General features: G+C 43.8%; 1 protein-coding gene across 2 annotated transcripts in view; it reads left to right on the top strand.

Moving 5' to 3' along the window:
* LOC127633571 (supervillin-like) overlaps positions 1-17785 on the top strand; it is a 91740-nt gene that overhangs the window by 28908 nt on the left and 45047 nt on the right. For both annotated transcript variants that reach the window (XM_052112772.1, XM_052112771.1), the window contains 2 exons: positions 13841-13875; positions 17335-17396. In XM_052112772.1, the coding sequence (XP_051968732.1) occupies positions 13841-13875; positions 17335-17396 (97 nt within the window). The remainder of the gene's footprint in view (positions 1-13840; positions 13876-17334; positions 17397-17785) is intronic.

Raw genomic sequence — 17785 nt, 5'->3', positions numbered from 1 at the left:
CCAATAACAAACTTTTCTTCTGATGTATAGCTCAAACTCTGTGTCTCTTTTCTTGACATCATGGAAGATCAAAAGAAATCAGCAAACACCTCAGAAAACAAAATTGTGCACCTCCACAAATCCTTGGGAGCAATTCCCAAAAGCCTGAATGTACCACATTCATCTGTACAAACAATAGTATGCAAGTATAAACACCATGGGACCACGCAACCATCATACCACTGTATGAGGCCATAGAGATGAACGTAATTTTATGCGAAAAGTGCAAATGAATCCCAGAACGGGATTCTGTGAAGATGCTGGAGGAAACAGGTAGCCACTTATCTATATCCACAGTAAAACAAGTCTCATCCAATCCTACAAAAACCTATATCCAGTCTACCAAATCCATATGGACAAAGTTTTTATGGTCTGATGAGACCAAGATGAAACTTTTTGCCCAAAATTGTAAAAACGTAAAAACAGCACAGCACATCAGCAAAAGAACAGCATACCTATGGTGAAGCATAATGGGTGCAGGGGGATTTAGTGAAAGTGGAGGGAATCCTGAATAGCTACAAGTACCAGTCAGTTTTGGCACAGAACCTCCAGGCATCTGCTAGAAAGCTGATAATGAAGATATATTTCACCTTTCAGCATGACAATGATCCAAAGCACACATTCAAATCAACAAAAGAATGGCTTCAGCAAAAAAGATGAATACAGATCTCAGACTTGTACCCTATAGAAAACCTGTGGGGGGCCTGAAGAGGGCCGTACACAGGAGATGCCCTTGCAGTATGACAGGTCTGGAACATTTTTGCAAAGATGTGCCAAGTTAATAGACATTTATCCAAACAGACTGAGTGCTGTAATAAAATCAAAGGGTGCTTCAACTAAGTATTAGTTCAGGAATGTGCACACTTATGCAGTTAGGTTATTCAAAGTTTTTTTTTTTTTCTCTGAAATGTGTCACTTTGATTTTCAGTGGCACGGCATAGGTTGTATTTTTTACATTTAAAGGTGCAAGAATTCTTATATGATTTATCTTTGTTTCATTTTATACATCACAAAAACCTGCTGTTTTAACAGGGGTGTCTCGACTTTTTATATCCACTTTATTTGGCTAAGGTGTATGTAAACTTCTGACTTCAACTGTACACACTGCGACAAGTTACGTACTATATATTATGATTCAATACATCACAAGCATCACGTTTTCATCTCAATTTGCAGCAAGCGTGCATGGGGGACATGCTACCTGTTTTTCATGCGACTCTGAAGAACAGAGAAATACCAGTTTTGGAGTTTGTGCTTATTAACATGACCTGCTGCTGTATTATTTGAACTTTTTAAAAAGGTTGCATTACAGATATAATGCTGGGGTGTTTCCTTTTAAGACGATCTGACATGCAGGTTTTGCTTCAGCAGAATGCCAGCTCCGACTCTGCTTTATTTCACAATGACACTGCTTCTGTATTAACTTATGTTGTATTTTTGTATTATAATTCCCTCATACTTCGTAATCTACATCACCTTAAGCTGTTTGGAAAGTTTTATTTTCTTTCTGTCCTCTATCATGCACTAGAGCAGAAATGCTCCTCTCGCGCGTCATCATTAAGAGTTTCATATGATATAATGTTGCATTAAATGAGATTACACGACTTTTCGACAACAAATTGTTTCGTTTGATAACGTCAGTGTAAAGGGATCAATGGAAAGGAGGAGGCGAGAACCGGCTTTTCAATATAAATAATAGTTTAATGATAAACTTAAAAGAAGACACAAACACACACATGACGGACATGTCCGTAAACGATCTCTCTCTCCCGCACGATCCCCTGCAGTCGACCTTTATTCCGGAGGCATAATTAGCCTAATACGGGACCGGGTGTGTAGGATCAAGACCCGACCTCGCCCTCCGCCCTGCCACAGTCAGCTAATCGTTTCGTTCCTACTGGTCATGCTGTATGTTTATGATTCACCAAAAATAACCGTTTCATTGGAGTCATTCTTTCAGGAATCGGACTACAGTAGTTACACAGATGAGTAGAGTATTTCAGAACTGTGTTTTCTCCACATCAGAGGAAGAATGCTCGTTCAAGAACCGTTAACTGAACCAAATGTTAATGGTGTTTAAAAATGGAACCAATTATTAATAAGAACAGGTTATCAGTTCCCATCTGTATTTAAGTGCAGACAGAGGTCCATTTGACATCAAACTCCTGGTTCAAATCAAGCAATGTGGAAACAGCCTTGGATGTTTGAGAACTTCAGGGTCAGGGAGATTAGGCTGTGCAGAGATTCAACGCCAGCACACATCCTGCTGTTTTGACATCTGAGCTTTTTGTTTTGGTTTGAACTTACAGAAACTCTGATAAAAAAGGCGAGTTTCACATTTCTGGGGAAATTACAAACATAGATGTTATAAGCGAACGTGTGGGGGATCGAGAGGAGAAAGGATGGATAGGCAGCATAAATTTGGGGAATGATTTTTATGGAGAACAGAGCAAAACTTTCTCTTTCTTGTTTTGAACTAATTCTCTATACTGAAGTATGTTGTGATTTAATAGAGGGAAATGTGGGTATTTCTCATCTACTCGATGTGAAAGACTAAATGTGATAGTCTTGTCTGCTTACACAGAGCCAAGTTTATAGATTCTGTGCCACAGCATCATCAAATGGAATTGCAAATATAATCACTGTTATCAAACAGATGCTAGGGAACTTCCCCTTTCTTCCATTAGTGGAATAAACAGACAGTCCCACCCCAAACTCCATTTGCAATTGGTCAAGTCAGTGTTTCTGTGTCAAACTCTGACTAGACTGACCGCTCAAAACAAACAGAGCAGTGATTTAATAGTGCCACACTGTTACAATTTCAGGTGTAATCAACCTATATAAAGCTTACTTATAATTATCTCTGCAAATTAAGCTGGGGTATGAGAAAGAATTGACCCTTTGCTAAGCTCCGCCCCCCTTGGTAACAATAGGTTACTATCGTAACCCCGGTTCTCTGAAACATCGAGTGGAGAGATCCACCTATGGGAAAGGCATCCGCACCTGACCTCTGCAGAAGCATCCAATTGCACCAAGTCTGGCCTGACAGACAGAAGAGCGTGTCCAATGCTCGGTAAGGGACCCGCCCCTTACCAAGTGCATAAAACACTAGTACGCGCTATCTTACCTCAGTGAGCATATTCGCTTCTCGTGCAGCAAGCGGGGCAAGCTTGGTGGATCTCTCCACTCGATGTTTCAGAGAACCGGGGTTACGGTAGTAACCTATTGTTCTCTTTCATCATCTCGTGTTTGAGATCCACCTATGGGAGATATGGATAGCTCCCGGATTGCCCAATACACTACAATGAGGCCCTGAAAGCCAGAGGACGGTCACCTCGAAAGGCGGTGCATGACACATCACACGGAAACCACCCCACAAAGTGAGGAAGCCACTTTAGCAACAAAGAATAGCATATGGTAACATGCATTTGTGAATAAACCTGACCGAACTATCATCGTGAATATATGGTGCCAGGTGCAGAGTAGAAACATGCTTAGTGACTTTAAAGTGCTGGACTAGGCAGCCCAGACTTAAAGAGGGGTGGAGGGCCTAAGAGCACAAAGCTACAAAGAGCCGACACCCAGGACAGAATGAGCTACCGGGGTTCTGGTAACATCTAGCCGGGAGTATCTGGCAAACGTATGGGGAGAGGCCCAGCTTGCAGCGGCACATATGTCCTGCAAAGAGACTCCCTTAAATAGAGCCCAAGAGGCAGCCATACCTCTAGTGGAGTGAGCTCTGATGCCCTCTGGGGGCTGCACTCCCTTTGATTCATATGCCAAAGATATAGCTTCCACAAGCCAATGAGAAAGGCGTTGCTTGGAAATGGGGTTCCCTGAGTGCGGGGGGCCCCAAGAGATGAAAAGCTGGTCGCCTTTTCTAAACGAGCTGGTCCTGTCTAAGTACGCCCGCAGGGCACGTACAGGACACAAAGCGTTCAACCTCTGATCCTCTGTGGAGGAGAAAGGAGCTGGGTGGAACGCGGAAAGCTCAATCACCTCACACGTGAATGCCGGGAAGCATTTTGGCATAAAGGCCGGGTTGGGCCTGAGAAAAACCTTATCTCCACTGAGAGAGAATTTAGTGCACGAGGGATGAACAGAGAGTGCATGCATATCACTGACCCGCTTGGCAGATGCCAAGGCCAAGAGCAAAGCTGTCTTGAAAGACAAATTCTTAAGGGAAATACTCCCCAGGGGCTCAAACGGCTGTTGAGACATTGCGTCCAGCACCATGGAGAGGTCCCATTCAGGAACGACTCTCCTGGGGACTGGAAGAGAGCGGCGTGCGCCCTTCATAAACCTACGAATAAGGGGGTGTTGCCCCACCGTAGCGCTGTCGAACCCCACATGACATGCAGCAATAGCCGCTAAATAGACCTTAATAGTGGAAAAGGATCTTCCCTTGTCCATAAGGTCCTGCAAAAAGCATAAGATGTCGGTGATTGAGCACTGATATGACGTTACCCGTCACCCTTCACACCACTCTTCGAACACCCGCCACTTACAGTCGTAAAGAGACCGTGTTGAAGAGGCTCTGGCACACTGAATGGTGGCCACAACACGTGGGGGGAGCCCCAATGTGTTTAAGTTGGCCCTCTCATGGGCCAGGCCCAGAGGGCCACCCTGTCCGGGTGCGGGTGATAAATTTCCCCGTTCACTTGAGACAAAAGGTCTGTGCGAAGTGGGAGGGGCCATGGCTGGGCATACAGCAGAGGGATAATCTCTGAGAACCACGGCACCTTGGGCCACCTGGGAGCTATCAAAATCATGGTCAAGCTCTGTTCCCTCACCCTGGCCAGAGATGGCGTTATGAGGCAAAGGGGAGGAAATGCATAGAGCAGCACGTTGGGCCACGGGTGGGCCAGTGCGTCCACGCCGAGGGGGGCGTCCTCGTCCCGTAGCGAGAAGAACATAGGACAATGGGCGTTTTCGCGTGAGGCGAAGAGATCTACGGTTGGCTGGCCGAACCTCCTCCACAGTAGACACACTATCTGAGGATGGAGGCCAGTCTCCGTAGAGCGGATTTCCCCTTGACAAGAGGTCTGCGCCCCTGTTCAGTATGCCCGGGACATGGGTCGCCCGTAACGACAGGAAATGCCGCCTGCTCCATACTAACAGCCTGTGAGCGAGAGCATGCAGCTTGGAGGAGCGCATCCCCCCCTGGCGGTTGATATATGCTACAGCTGTCTTGTTGTCGCAGCGCACCAGCACATGATGCCCCTGCAAGCGGGGCAGAAAGTGATTCAGAGCCTTCCACACAGTGAGGAGCTCTAAATAATTTATATGGGCTGAGTGAAGTGTGCTTGGCCACACAACATTCACTGTTCTGCCCTCTTACGTGGCTCACCATCCTGTTAAGGACGCGTCTGTTGTCACTACTTTCCGCAGCATAATCGCCCTGAGAGGGGTCCCATGCGCGTAGAACTCTGCGTTCCTCCAGTGGCGCAGCGCTGCTGTACACGAGCGCGTCACTGTGACAGAGCGGCGGAGATCGCTTAAAGGGCTGAGATGAAGAGTTAAAACCCACTTCATGAACGCCCTCATTCTCAGAAAGCCCAAAGGCAGGACATGTATAGCCGCAGCCATAAGACCCTGTAGCCTGAGACATGCGCGAATATGTATTCTCGCCCCTTCTTTGAATTGTGAGAGGCAATTCATTAAGGAGAGAACGCGCTCTTGTGAGAGACACGCGCACTGTAACCGAATTCAGCTCCAAACCCAGAAAAGTAACTCTCTGCGCGGGAGTGAAATTGCTCTTGCTCACGTTCACTCTGAAGCCGAGCGCTGTGATGTGAGCGAGCACACGGGCAGTGTTTTGCATGACGATCTCTCTCGAATCGGCTATAATCAGCCAATCGTCTATGTAAGTCAGGATTTTGAGCCCCGCTATTCTCAGCGGGGCTAACCCTGCTTCCGCACACGTACAAAACACTCTTGGACTGAGTGCTAGGCCAAATGGAAGTACTGTGAATTCGTAACATATGCCTTGGAAGGCGAAACGAAGAAACTTCCTGTGTGGCGGGTAAACGTTGATGTGAAAAAACGCATCTTTCAGATCGATCGACGTGAACCAATCGCTCTGTTTTATTGCACGAGAGAGAACGTTGTGGGTTAACATTCTGAAATTGTATTTCCTTAAATGTTTGTTCAACACTCTGAGATCCAGAATAGGACGAAGTGAACCGTCCTTTTTTGGAATCAGGAAATAACGGGAGTAAAAACCCTGTTGACATTGATGCAGAGGTACCACTCGCACCGCCCCCTTCTCGAGAAGAGAAGAGATCTCGTCTTTCAGAATGTGCGCGGGAGCTCTCTTCTGTGTGAGAAAAGATAACTCTGCTGAAACGTGGCGGTTTTCTGCAAAGTGAAGTCTGTAGCCCTTCGTAATGGTACGAATCACCCATTCTGGGGCAGACACAGACTGCCAGGCTGTCACGTGTGACGTGAGAGAGCCCACACTCACCGGCGAGTTGCCTAGGGCAGGCAATACAACCGGATCATTCATTTGTGATACAATGGCGCCATCTAGTGGACAACTTAGGGGCGACATGTAGAATTTCAGGGGAACAACAGCACTTGGCAGAGCTTTCGCTCTCAGTGTTTGATATTTTTGTTGTTCTTGTTGTTTTGTTGTTTTTATTTTTGAAACACACACAGGGAATTGAAACTTTATTGAATGTGTGTGAAGTGGTTTGTGCAAACTGTGAAGAGACTGTGGTTGAGCACTTTTCAACAGTGGAGGGGCACACCTGGACAGTGAATTTCCCCCAGTTCTGGAACTGGAAGCTGGGAGGGAATTTTTTATGGACCACACCTGAACTTGTGACATGTCCATATTGAACTGGGGTTGGGCACCCGAACGAGGGAAAAGGGGCCCTCGAGCTGAGAACTTCCTCCTTTTGGGTAAAGGGGAAAAACTCAAGCTTGTGTCCACTGGGCTGGTCAGCCTGAAAACCTGGACCGAGAAGCTCCTGGAGCTGAGCATCAGGTAGGCCTCTTCCTCTTCCCGTCCGGACGGGGTAGAGTGGGTGGGCTTTTTAGCTGCAGCCGCCGCGAAGGATGTCTTACCCCAGGGCTTAGGAGGATGGTTGGGCTGCTGGCTAGGCTGCTGGCTGGGTGGCCTGCTGCGAGCCTTAGGCCTGGCTGTGTTACGGTACGGCCGTCCTGTGGCTGGGGCCTGAGGGGGCCGTGCGGGGGCTGGTGTGGAGTGGCCTTTCTAGGCAGGCACAGTTTAAACGCCTCATCCTCCTTCTTATCATCGCACCGCTGTTGCATAAGTGCAACAGCAGGGCCAAAAAGAGCCTGGCCTGGTTCCACTGGGGCTCCTGCTATGCGTCTTTTCTCGCTGTCGGGCAGACCAGAGAGATTGAGCCAGAGGGCCCGTTCCCCCACAACACATAGGGCCATGGAGCGTCCGCCGGCTTGGACGGCCTGGCGGGCGTTACGAAGGACCAGGTCGTTCACGGTAACGATCTCCTTCCACAGCGTCGGCGATGGCACGCCTTTCTCCAAATGAGTGCTCATGTCCTCCAACAGCTCGGCCTGGTAGGCCGAGAGGAGGGAGGAAACATTTAGAGCCCGTACCGCGAGAGCCGAGGCCTTGTACGAGGCCTGGAAGACAGATGCTGAGAAGCGGTCCATCTTATTATGAAGAACTGGCTTAGGAGGGGCCAGTAACCCTCCCTGCGAGGGGTTAAGGTGTCTGGTGATCGAGGGCTCGATGGTGGGAGGGTCGCCCATGCCACACGCTGCCATATCCTTAACCTCCAGACCCGCTAAGCCGTGCTTAAGATCTAGCGGGTCCTTCCAATAGAGTCGCATGTGCTTAGCGCACGCAGGGAGTACAGGCATGAGCTGCTTCCTAGGACCGGAAGGGGGACCTAGGAGTTTGCCGTCATACACATCCCTCTCTTGGTCGGCGGCGTTCTGGAGGGCCGGTCATTCCATGCCGAGACGAGCGGCCGCTCGCTCACACACCTCGAGAAGGACCGCGTGCGGCAGTGTAGTCGAGCCGCTAACCGGGGGAGCTTGGGCGGAAGGGGTGGTTAACTCGTCGTCCGAGCCCTCAAGTATAGCGGAGTCCTCGTCCTCGCCTGAGCCGGGCGGCTCGTCGTCAAACGAGGAAATACCGGGAAGGATTTAATCGAGTAGGCCCTCGTTAGACTGGTCAGCCCAACTGAGAGCAGGCATGCTCTGGGAAGTCCCCGAGCTGTAACGCTTTCACCTACCCCAGCGTCCGAATCGTAATGATCGTCCGTGCCTTGAGAGGATGCAACCTTGAGTCTTCGTCGAAGAAGCTTCCTAGGCAGGGCGAGGCAATGGGTGCAGTTCTCAGGAAGTGAAAGCGCTTCCTGCGCGTGTCTTAGTCCCATGCACACCACGCAGAAGGGATGGGCATCCCTCGCGGCAATGAGTGAACCGCAGGCAGCAGTGCTTGCACGCGACTGCACGTCCGGTGGGTTACCGGAGAGCTTGTGATCCATTGGAGAGGTGAAAGTTGATAAACAGGCGGGCAGCCTGAGCAAATCCAGGTAGCGAGCGTGGGTGGCTTGCAACCCGAAATAATCGCAACTAAACGCAACTGTCTGACAATCACGCCTGGCGGAGGCTGATCAAATGGATATTTCCTCCTGTTGACTGTGGTGAAGTCAGCGAAAACCGTAGAGTTGCGAAGCAAAGAGGTCGCGAGAAGCGAATAACAACTGAGGTAAGATAGCGCGTACTAGTGTTTTATGCACTTGGTAAGGGGCGGGTCCCTTACCGAGCATTGGACACGCGCTTCTGTCTGTCAGGCCAGACTTGGTGCAATTGGATGCTTCTGCAGAGGTCAGGTGCGGATGCCCTTCCCATAGGTGGATCTCGAACACGAGATGATGAAAGAGAACCGTTGCTCACTGCTCGCTCTGATTAGCTTTGCAGAATTCCCCATTGGAATGAATGGGAGATTGTCGTGAATGACTAGTTTTTTGGCTAAATATTCTAATAAAGGTAATGGATCATATTTGTACATGGACTGGTGTGAAGAGTGACATTTTAATGCATATTTATCTGAAGTTTTGTAACTGAATTGTTAAATTACACAGTAATTTGATTAAACATTGTGGAGACTGTGAATCAGAATCAAGGCAAATTATTATTACAGCCACTTTAAAAGAGAAAAACTTAATTTAACAGAGATTACACATCTAATACATTAGTTTAAGTGAACAGAGCTGTTTGTAACGTCTCATAACACACTCATTTTGTGCTGTGAACTGTTTATTTACCGTTGCTTTTACTGTGACTTGAATCAATACATAAATTAATTAACGTTCAGTTATTAGCTTTAATTTACCTTGTAGCAAATATACTGTAGGTGTCGTTGCTGATGTTATATGTTCATTTGGGAATGAGGGCTGACAGTTTAATCCATAACATGCTCCTCTCCAGATTTATTTAAAGATAAAAAAATAAAATAAAAAAACTCTGCATTCCTATCTGGGTTACTTGTGGCACTATTACAAATGATACAGCAACAACTTGTTTTATATATATATATATTTTTATTTTGATTAAATCCAGTTTATAAGCACTCAAACACACATTACTTCCATAGGCTGTCATTGGAAAATGGCAAATGTTTCGGAGTAATGGCGGCAGGGCAACAGCTGCTAAGACAGTATTGGTCAGAAGTGCTTTTAAGGCATGGCTTAGCAAAGGGTCAATTTTAACAGAAAAAATTATAATCAGCTCTAAACTCGATGTTTTTCCCTCGCTGTTACATGGTGCGCAACGACAGCTAGGAATTGACTAAACGTTACAGTCATCATAAAGCGCATGCGTCGAAGAATGACAAAGAAAAAAGCAAAATAAAGAGAAATGCAACAGATGAGAATCATTAAAGAGTGAGTAATCTTTTGAGGTGTTTGCTTCCTTTTAGCTCTCCTACAGCGTTTGCAGTAAACACTCGTAATTTGCGATCCTGTGGAAATCTTCCAAGCGGTGCATAGTGCTAAGTAAGTGAACAGATGGTGTAAACAATGAAATTAGAATAGGGGAATTTTTGTTTACTTCTCATCTGTTCACCGTTATACAACAAATTATGTGGTCATGCCATAAACCCCCCTAGGTAAAGTTACAAATACAAGAATGTTGCATTGCTTTAATATTTGGGGTTATTACATAGCTCAAACCAACCCGCACTGTTCTACAGATTGATAAACGTATGAGATGGATGAAATTAGATGTTTTGATTCCCACCAGAAATGAAAAAAATGAACGAATCACTTCAAAGAGGACTCCAAGAGAGAGGTGCCGAAGCCAGCGTATACTTGAGGAGATGGAAGCAGCACGACAGAGATTTATGTGTACCTTTGTAACTTTGTCCTTTGTAAACATATCCAGCATGCCTAATAGGGCTCAGCTGCAGGTTGCCTGTGCTGTCAGTGCTGACCCTGAAGTTTAAGAAATCTGCACTTCTATACTGTATCTCCTACTCTTTTATCAAATGTTTTCATTTCCGCTGCCTCTCATGTAGAGGGGCAGTGGTGGCTCAGTGGTTGAGGCTCAGGGTTACTGACCAGAAGGTCGGGGGTTCAAGCCCCAGCACCACCAAGATGCCACTGTTGGGCCCTTGAGCAAGGCACCTAACCCCAGGTTGCTCCAGGGGGATTGTCCCTGTAATAAGTGCACTGTAAGTCGCTCTGGATAAAAGCGTCTGTCAAATGCATAAATGTAAATGTAAATATAGGGCTCGGTGACATTTAAAAACATTATATCATTATTTTTCAGCATTTTCACCCAATTTGATGGAAGGTCTATAACTTTTTTCACCTGAGACTCGTAGTGACGGATTAATTGACAGCTGCGGTCAGACTCAATGTTATTATTATTCCTCACACGGTCGCAAGACGACATGTACGTGAATCTGGCGTGGTGAGCTGGAACCTGCTTACGTCAGCTGTCACCGCTTACGTCACAAAGTACCGCAACAGCCAATAGGAAAATTCAACTGCAGTAGCCACCGTTCAACCTGAAGAGGGCAGCACTCAGACGTTTTTACACCATATATTGTAGAATTAAAACACTTTATACACAAATGTCAAAAAAATTACTTGAATCAATGACCAGTACTAATAAAGCCCCATGCTTACAGATCATTAAGTAAAAAAAGTTGGTTTAGGGTTTAGTTACCCTTTAATAGCGCATTTACCGGGCGAAATTCATTCTTTGTGAATTCCCCCTATACAGCGTCTTCAGTGGGTTGGATTTTTGTTCCTCTGACGAAATCGAAAATCTTCAAAAAAACTCCAGAAAACATGAATTGTGGAAAATTAGATGCAATCTAGGAGCTTTATACTGTTTTATTTTTTATTTTATTTTATAATTTTTTTTAAATTGTCTGTTTTGAAAATCATTGTGCTGTTGTTTTCATGAGATGCAGACAATAAGCTCTGCTCCTAAACCTGGTGTGCCTACGGCCTACATAGGAAGCTACAGAACGTGTCCTTATGTTAAAAACCCTAGACTCCACAACAAATGGAACAGAACGCAGGTGTTGCGAGATATATATTTAAGTGCATTCCTCATTAAAAAAAGTTTCCAGAAGAAATATATTGTCATTTTGAAACGTAAAGATTAATGACAACTCTCATCAGATGAAGACTCATAAAAGTAATCTTTATTCTACATGGAGAGGTACCCCTCATGGGGGATGCTATGATAGGATCACATGACCAGATGAAAAATACTTGCTTAATTTTAGTAATCACCCTGTTATTGGACCATTTTCACTCTTGGGTTAAATTAATTCTGGCTGACTGCAATTAGTAAATATAAACAATGGCATAGGTAAATAAAAACTATTGATTTTGAGTGATGCTGCATCCATGCTGTTAAGTGTCACTATAAGTCAGAGATGACACTGACAAAAAAGAAAATATGTCCTTCTAGTGCATGTTTATATAAAAAAACAACATGCACAAATATTGTATTCAGTGTGTATGATTTGAAATAATCTACAGAAGGCAGTAACTCTGTGTGCCATCCCAATAATACACTACATGGTATACTCGACTAGAAAGTATACCTTTTGATGTTCAGTAGGGCTGAGTTATATGGCCAAAATATTATCCTGATAATCTTTTTTTTATACCGTTCAATATCGTATTCACATTTGCATATTGCAGTGACAGCCAAAGCAGTGGGGTCTGAGGGATCTTTTTTTATTATTGTTATTATTTTATCCCCAATTTGGAATGTCCAATCCCCCAATGCACTCGAAGTCCTCATCGTGGCGTAGTAACTCTCCTCAATATGGGTGGGGGAGGACGAATCTCCGTTGCCTCTGCGTCTGAGACTGTCAATCCACGCATCTTAACACGTGACTTGTTGAGCACGTTTAACGCGGAGACGTAGCGCATGTGGAGGCCTCATGCTTTTCTCTGCGGCATCCATGCAGAACACACCACGTGCACTCCGAGAGTAAAAACCACATTATAGTAACAACGAGGAGGTATTAACATACTTTATAGAGCTTGTCAATCGAGTGCAGTCTGAATGTTAAAGATCATCTGTTTGGTTTGAAGCATAATGACAGCAGTCCAGTATTCATTTGATTGTTTCTTATTTTATATTTCTTTAAATTCAGAAACCAAGTATGGGGGTATAGAAGCTCTTGTGACTGAGGAATGATACTGTATGGGGGTTCAGGGGTATACCCTGAGAGAACATCTAGAAAATGTGAAAGTCTGATTTGGACCGTTTTAATCTTTTTATTGAATTGAGAAAGATTAGGCCACTAACTAGTCATTTTATTGTCTTGTCATCCATGCTTAATGATTAATAAAGCTTTATTTAGAAGGAAAAACCATTATGGTCTAAAGGTGCTTTGGAACCATGTTAACTTATGCGGCGCCTCATGTCTACTCTGCTGGTAAAAGAGGCAACGCGTGGGAAGTGGGACAAGACATTAAATGAAGCGTGTTCGGTGGTAGAGAAAAATATTCAAGAATGCTGTGCAAAAAGATCAGAGCTTGTGTACACCGCACTGTTGTGCACTGTTGTTTTTAGAATCTCACCTCATCCATCATCTTAAATGAATTTTTTTACAGTCTTCGGCAAAGAATACATGCGATGCTATGTTAGTATTTGTCCAAAATTATGTATCTTAGGAGGCAACATAATTAAGATTCCTACCTTGTGGAACAAATTTAGCATTAAGAGCATTTTTATGATGCCTTTAAATGCTGTCTCTGTTGGCAGCTCCCTAAGTTTTTTTTAACAGAGCAATTGTCTCTCTAATATATGCCTTTCCTTGATTTAGATGTTTTTATTTCTTTTGTTCTACTTGGTTAAATTTGGCAGCGTTATGGACCAAGAACATTTTAATTATGCTGCAGACCGCCATTCTCCATCATAGTTTATTTTTCATAGCCTAACAAAGTCCCTATAGGCTGATCAAACAGTCAGCTACGAGGAGTCGTGGAGCCAACACAACGATAAAGGAATCAAGCGTGACTTCACAAGGTCTAGATTGCCCTGTAGTTAGACTTCCTCAGAAACCGCATACCTCATCGCAATGCTTGAATAATGCTTTACTGATGGGCTGCATTTATCATGTGTAGTGTACGCTTTCTCATGCATTTATCTACCACTGTGCTTGTCCTTATCTGACTTATAGAGTACAATGGAAGTGTTGTGAGGGGGCGGCTAAGCAGGGATAAGGGTTTCAGGTGAAGTCGTGTCTTCTTTTGTGTTGTTGCCACATATTAATCTATGAGCTCATTAAACTTTGCCTTTCTCTCTGTCTCTCTTACAGTCCATTGGAAGCAGAGGAAGCCCAGAAGCCAAATGGTAAGTCTTGCCCCTTTCATTTGATTCAAAGAACCTCTTTTTGAAACACAGAGCTCCTTTCTTGTGGCTCCGTTGTGTCACACTCTTCCTTTTTAAAAGAGTGGAAAGACATTGCTGTACACACATACAGCTGGAGAGAATCTTGTGAAACACACAAACAGGCTCAAAACACAGATGTGCGCTTATTCAATGAGCTTGGTCAGATCAACTCTCTGTCAATCCAAGATAGCCATTTTTCGAGGGCAGTGATACTTAATGTCGAGTGCCAACACAACGTTAAAGGAATCAAGCGTGACTTCACAAGGTCTAGATTGCCATGTAGTTAAACTTCCTCAGAAACTGTCCTACCTCATCGCAATGCTTGAATAATGCTTGGGGAATTTCCATGTTAACACCTTGTCTACATTGTAGCGATGCGACGCAGAGAACTAGAACGCAAACGATCGTTGTTTTGTTGGACAGTGTGGACAGCCTTGTTAATTATAATGGGAGCATTCAAGTTTTGTTGCATGCTCGCTTACAGTGTATAGTACTAAAACAATAATTTGTGTTTTTAAAATGTCATGTAAATGCTTTAGTCTGATTGAAATAATACCAGTCCAATCCTTGCGTAGTCGGAATATACAGTAGGCCTAAATAATGCATTGTAGCTTGGCTTCGTCCAGCTTGTAATCGGACCACAGTTGGCCTTGGCGTTGGCTCCTTGGCTCCACAAAGACAGAGGTAATTTGCTGCATATACTGTACACTTCCTCAGCTAATGTTCTTCCATCATATTTGATTATGCATTGCACCATGTTTACTTGAAAAAAACCGATGAAGACTGTAGCTTGACTATGAATATTGATTATAACTCAAAGAACGTTGAATCGGATTACTATGAAAAGAGCAGTGTCCTTGACTTTACAGAAAAACTATAGTGAACTATAGCATTTTTTTAAGCCATTTATCGTAAGGCTTAAATATTTAAATTCAGATTTAATATTTTGTTCTGGAAAATATCGTTTTTTTTTTTTTTTAAAAGTCTTTTTTAAAGAAATTTTAATCAGTACTTATGAAGGTTTTGATAAATTAGGTGATACAAATGTAGCTGTTCTTTGGTTGTTGGTTACTTCACATTTTAATTAAACTAATTCAAAGCGAAGTATAACTTCTCTTACCAGGTAATTCTTTTGGCCCTTGGTCACCCAACATGTTCTAAAAGTGGCCCCTTTGCAAAGTAATTTGAGTATCCTTGTTTTAAAGGGTTGTTTGAGTTTCTGTGCTGTATTATATTTCTTTCCTTTATGACATGTTCCTCAGAGAGTACAATGCGATGAAGTCATTTGTTTGAATGTGTGAACTCAGCAGATTTAAGGATTTGTCCACATCACTGAAAGCTCTATTCAGCTTGCATTTCAATCCACCCCTTGAGGATCAAAAGCAATCTGATTGAAAAAACTATCAAAAACAGGAAGGTCAAACTGACAAAGGCCAATATTGTTATGTTTCAACAGAGCTGACTCATGGACCACCTCCAGTTGTTGTACTGCATTATTAAAACAGACACAGAAAATACATTATCACTGTGCACAATCACATATAACTCTGACACTTAAACTGCTGCATAGAGAGCAGTTCAAGTGAATAAACTTAGGTGAAAACTGGTTCTCATAAAAGGCAGAGTTCTGAGTGGGAGAACAACAGGAATTGTTCATTGCTAAGTAAAATTGATGCTTTCATTTTCAGAGGCGTTCTGGACCATATTCTTTTGCATGGGTGACCGGGCTTATAGGGTATTCAAGGGTTCCCATTTATTGCCGATAACCTTCTTGGAAGCTCATCGGAGGCCCCTAAGTGGCTTTTCTAATCCACCAAAGCAGCATGGGAGGTTTTCCCTCAGAATGATGTAAAGTATCAGCTGGAGAAAGACGAATGCTAATGCAGTTCATGCATTTTCACTCGCAGAGAGAGAAGGAAATAGAAGTGGAGTTTCTCAATTATGTTTGATCCAAACCTAACCGCAGTGTTGCAGATCATGGTTGACTAATGGCTGCAATAGTGTAGAGCGGAGCCGGGCTTGAACGACACACGCTGGTCACCAATCAACCTGATGGGGTGCGCAGTTCGAGAGAGCGAGAATTACAGGCAGCTGCCCTGTATGTGTTTATGTTTTTGTTTTGTTTAAATCATTAAACTTTATTTATATCGGCAAGCCGGTTCTCGCCTCACCATGCCCATCTTAATCCTTTTACACTGGTGCTGAAACCCAGGAGGGATGCCCGTCATAGAGTTCTCGTCTCTGCTGTCCACCCAGGGGAGCGGCCCATCAGGCTGATTGGGGAGCTGGGCATGCGTCTTTCCGGCCCTGCCCTCCACCACTCTACAAATAGTTAATCAATAGGCCCATTTTTGGCTTCCCTTTGCTTAAAGCTGAAGTGTGAAATTTATGTGACTCTAGTGGCACCAAATGGAAATGCAAAAACAATTGTAGATTCCCAAACACTCCCACCATCTTCCATTGGTAAGCCAAACAGATAATCCCACCCCAAACTCACGCAATTGGTTGAGCCTATGCTACTATTTTGGGCTGGTTGGATACACAAACAAACGTCTTTGCACTGTGTGCCACAGTGTTTACACTTTTCGGGGGAACCAACCTACCAATGACTTAATTATAATATTAAGTTGAGATAGTAGAAAGCATTATAATATCGGAAAAATTACACACTTCACTTTTAATTTCACAAACCTCTGTTTGATGCTCCTAACTATTTAACAGTATGAAGAGAGCCTAAGTAAGTGTACTGTAAGTGCACAAGCGTGGTTATGTTAGCTTCCAAGTTATATATTTTTACCATTTTGGCTTTTACAGAGGTGATGTAACATTTGCCTTCCAACATAATGTTTAGTTAAACATTTTACTGAACATGCAAACTATGCCACTCCATTATGATTTTAGGCTTGGATCATAAACGACCGTTTTCAACTGGTTGTGTAGCAGTAGTTTAGTCATTACCAGTGCATATTTGCTCATAAAAGACCAAATCTCTCAAACTCGTTTTCACACATTTGCTTTTTCCCAGAGAACTGATCTTATGCTTTCACTGAACAGGTGGTTTTCGTAAAGGAATATTTCGTGTTATTTTTATGAGATCGAATCAGTGTGCTGGTGTCAAGAGTTGTACTTAATGAATGTGTGTTTGTGTGTGTGTGAAGGTCTCTGTGTAAGAGGGCTACTTTTCTATTGAATCGCAAAACCAAAACAAACTGAGAAACCATCCTCATGGGGGAGTGACTTCATCAGTGCATTTGATATTGTATGCAGTATGAGTAAAGTTTATTCCAGGCATGTTGAATCAAATCAAAACAAAAACAGATGGGCAACGATTTCAGATGAACTGATGGCCTGAATTGATGCGTGTATACATGTGTGTTTGTGCACGCTCTGACATTTCTTTGTGTTTGCGTGTGTTGACAGATGACAGGAAAGCAGATGACGATGCCAAAACCTGTGTGCCTGCCAAGACGTCGCTTTCAAAAGTAAGTGCTCTCTGTCCTTAAACGCTGTAATAGACATCTGATCCGGCTGCCACCATGCGTTATCTCTCCTCTCATTCTCTTTTTCTCTTAAATTCACACCGTTGTTTGAACCAGATATTGACCAGACCCTTATTGTAAGTCAAACTATGAATGGCCTAGTTTTACAGTGATTGTCTCTGCAAATTACACTGAGATAATATAAATTAAGGGAAAGAAATTACACACTTTTCCTTTTAATTGCTGGCCTGTAAAGCAGTTTATATTTAAGAAAATTGTGTTCTGATAGAATATAAAAACTCTTAAAAGAAATAGTTACAGTTTATTTGCATGACAGAGAGCTACAACTTCACAACCCAAAGACAAAGTCTTGTCTTTCATGTTATGATTAA

Source organism: Xyrauchen texanus, chromosome 40 (assembly GCF_025860055.1).
Source record: "Xyrauchen texanus isolate HMW12.3.18 chromosome 40, RBS_HiC_50CHRs, whole genome shotgun sequence".
Lineage (NCBI taxonomy): Eukaryota > Metazoa > Chordata > Actinopteri > Cypriniformes > Catostomidae > Xyrauchen > Xyrauchen texanus.
The sequence above is the reverse complement of the archived record's forward strand: the minus strand, read 5'-3'. Positions and strand labels throughout refer to the sequence as shown.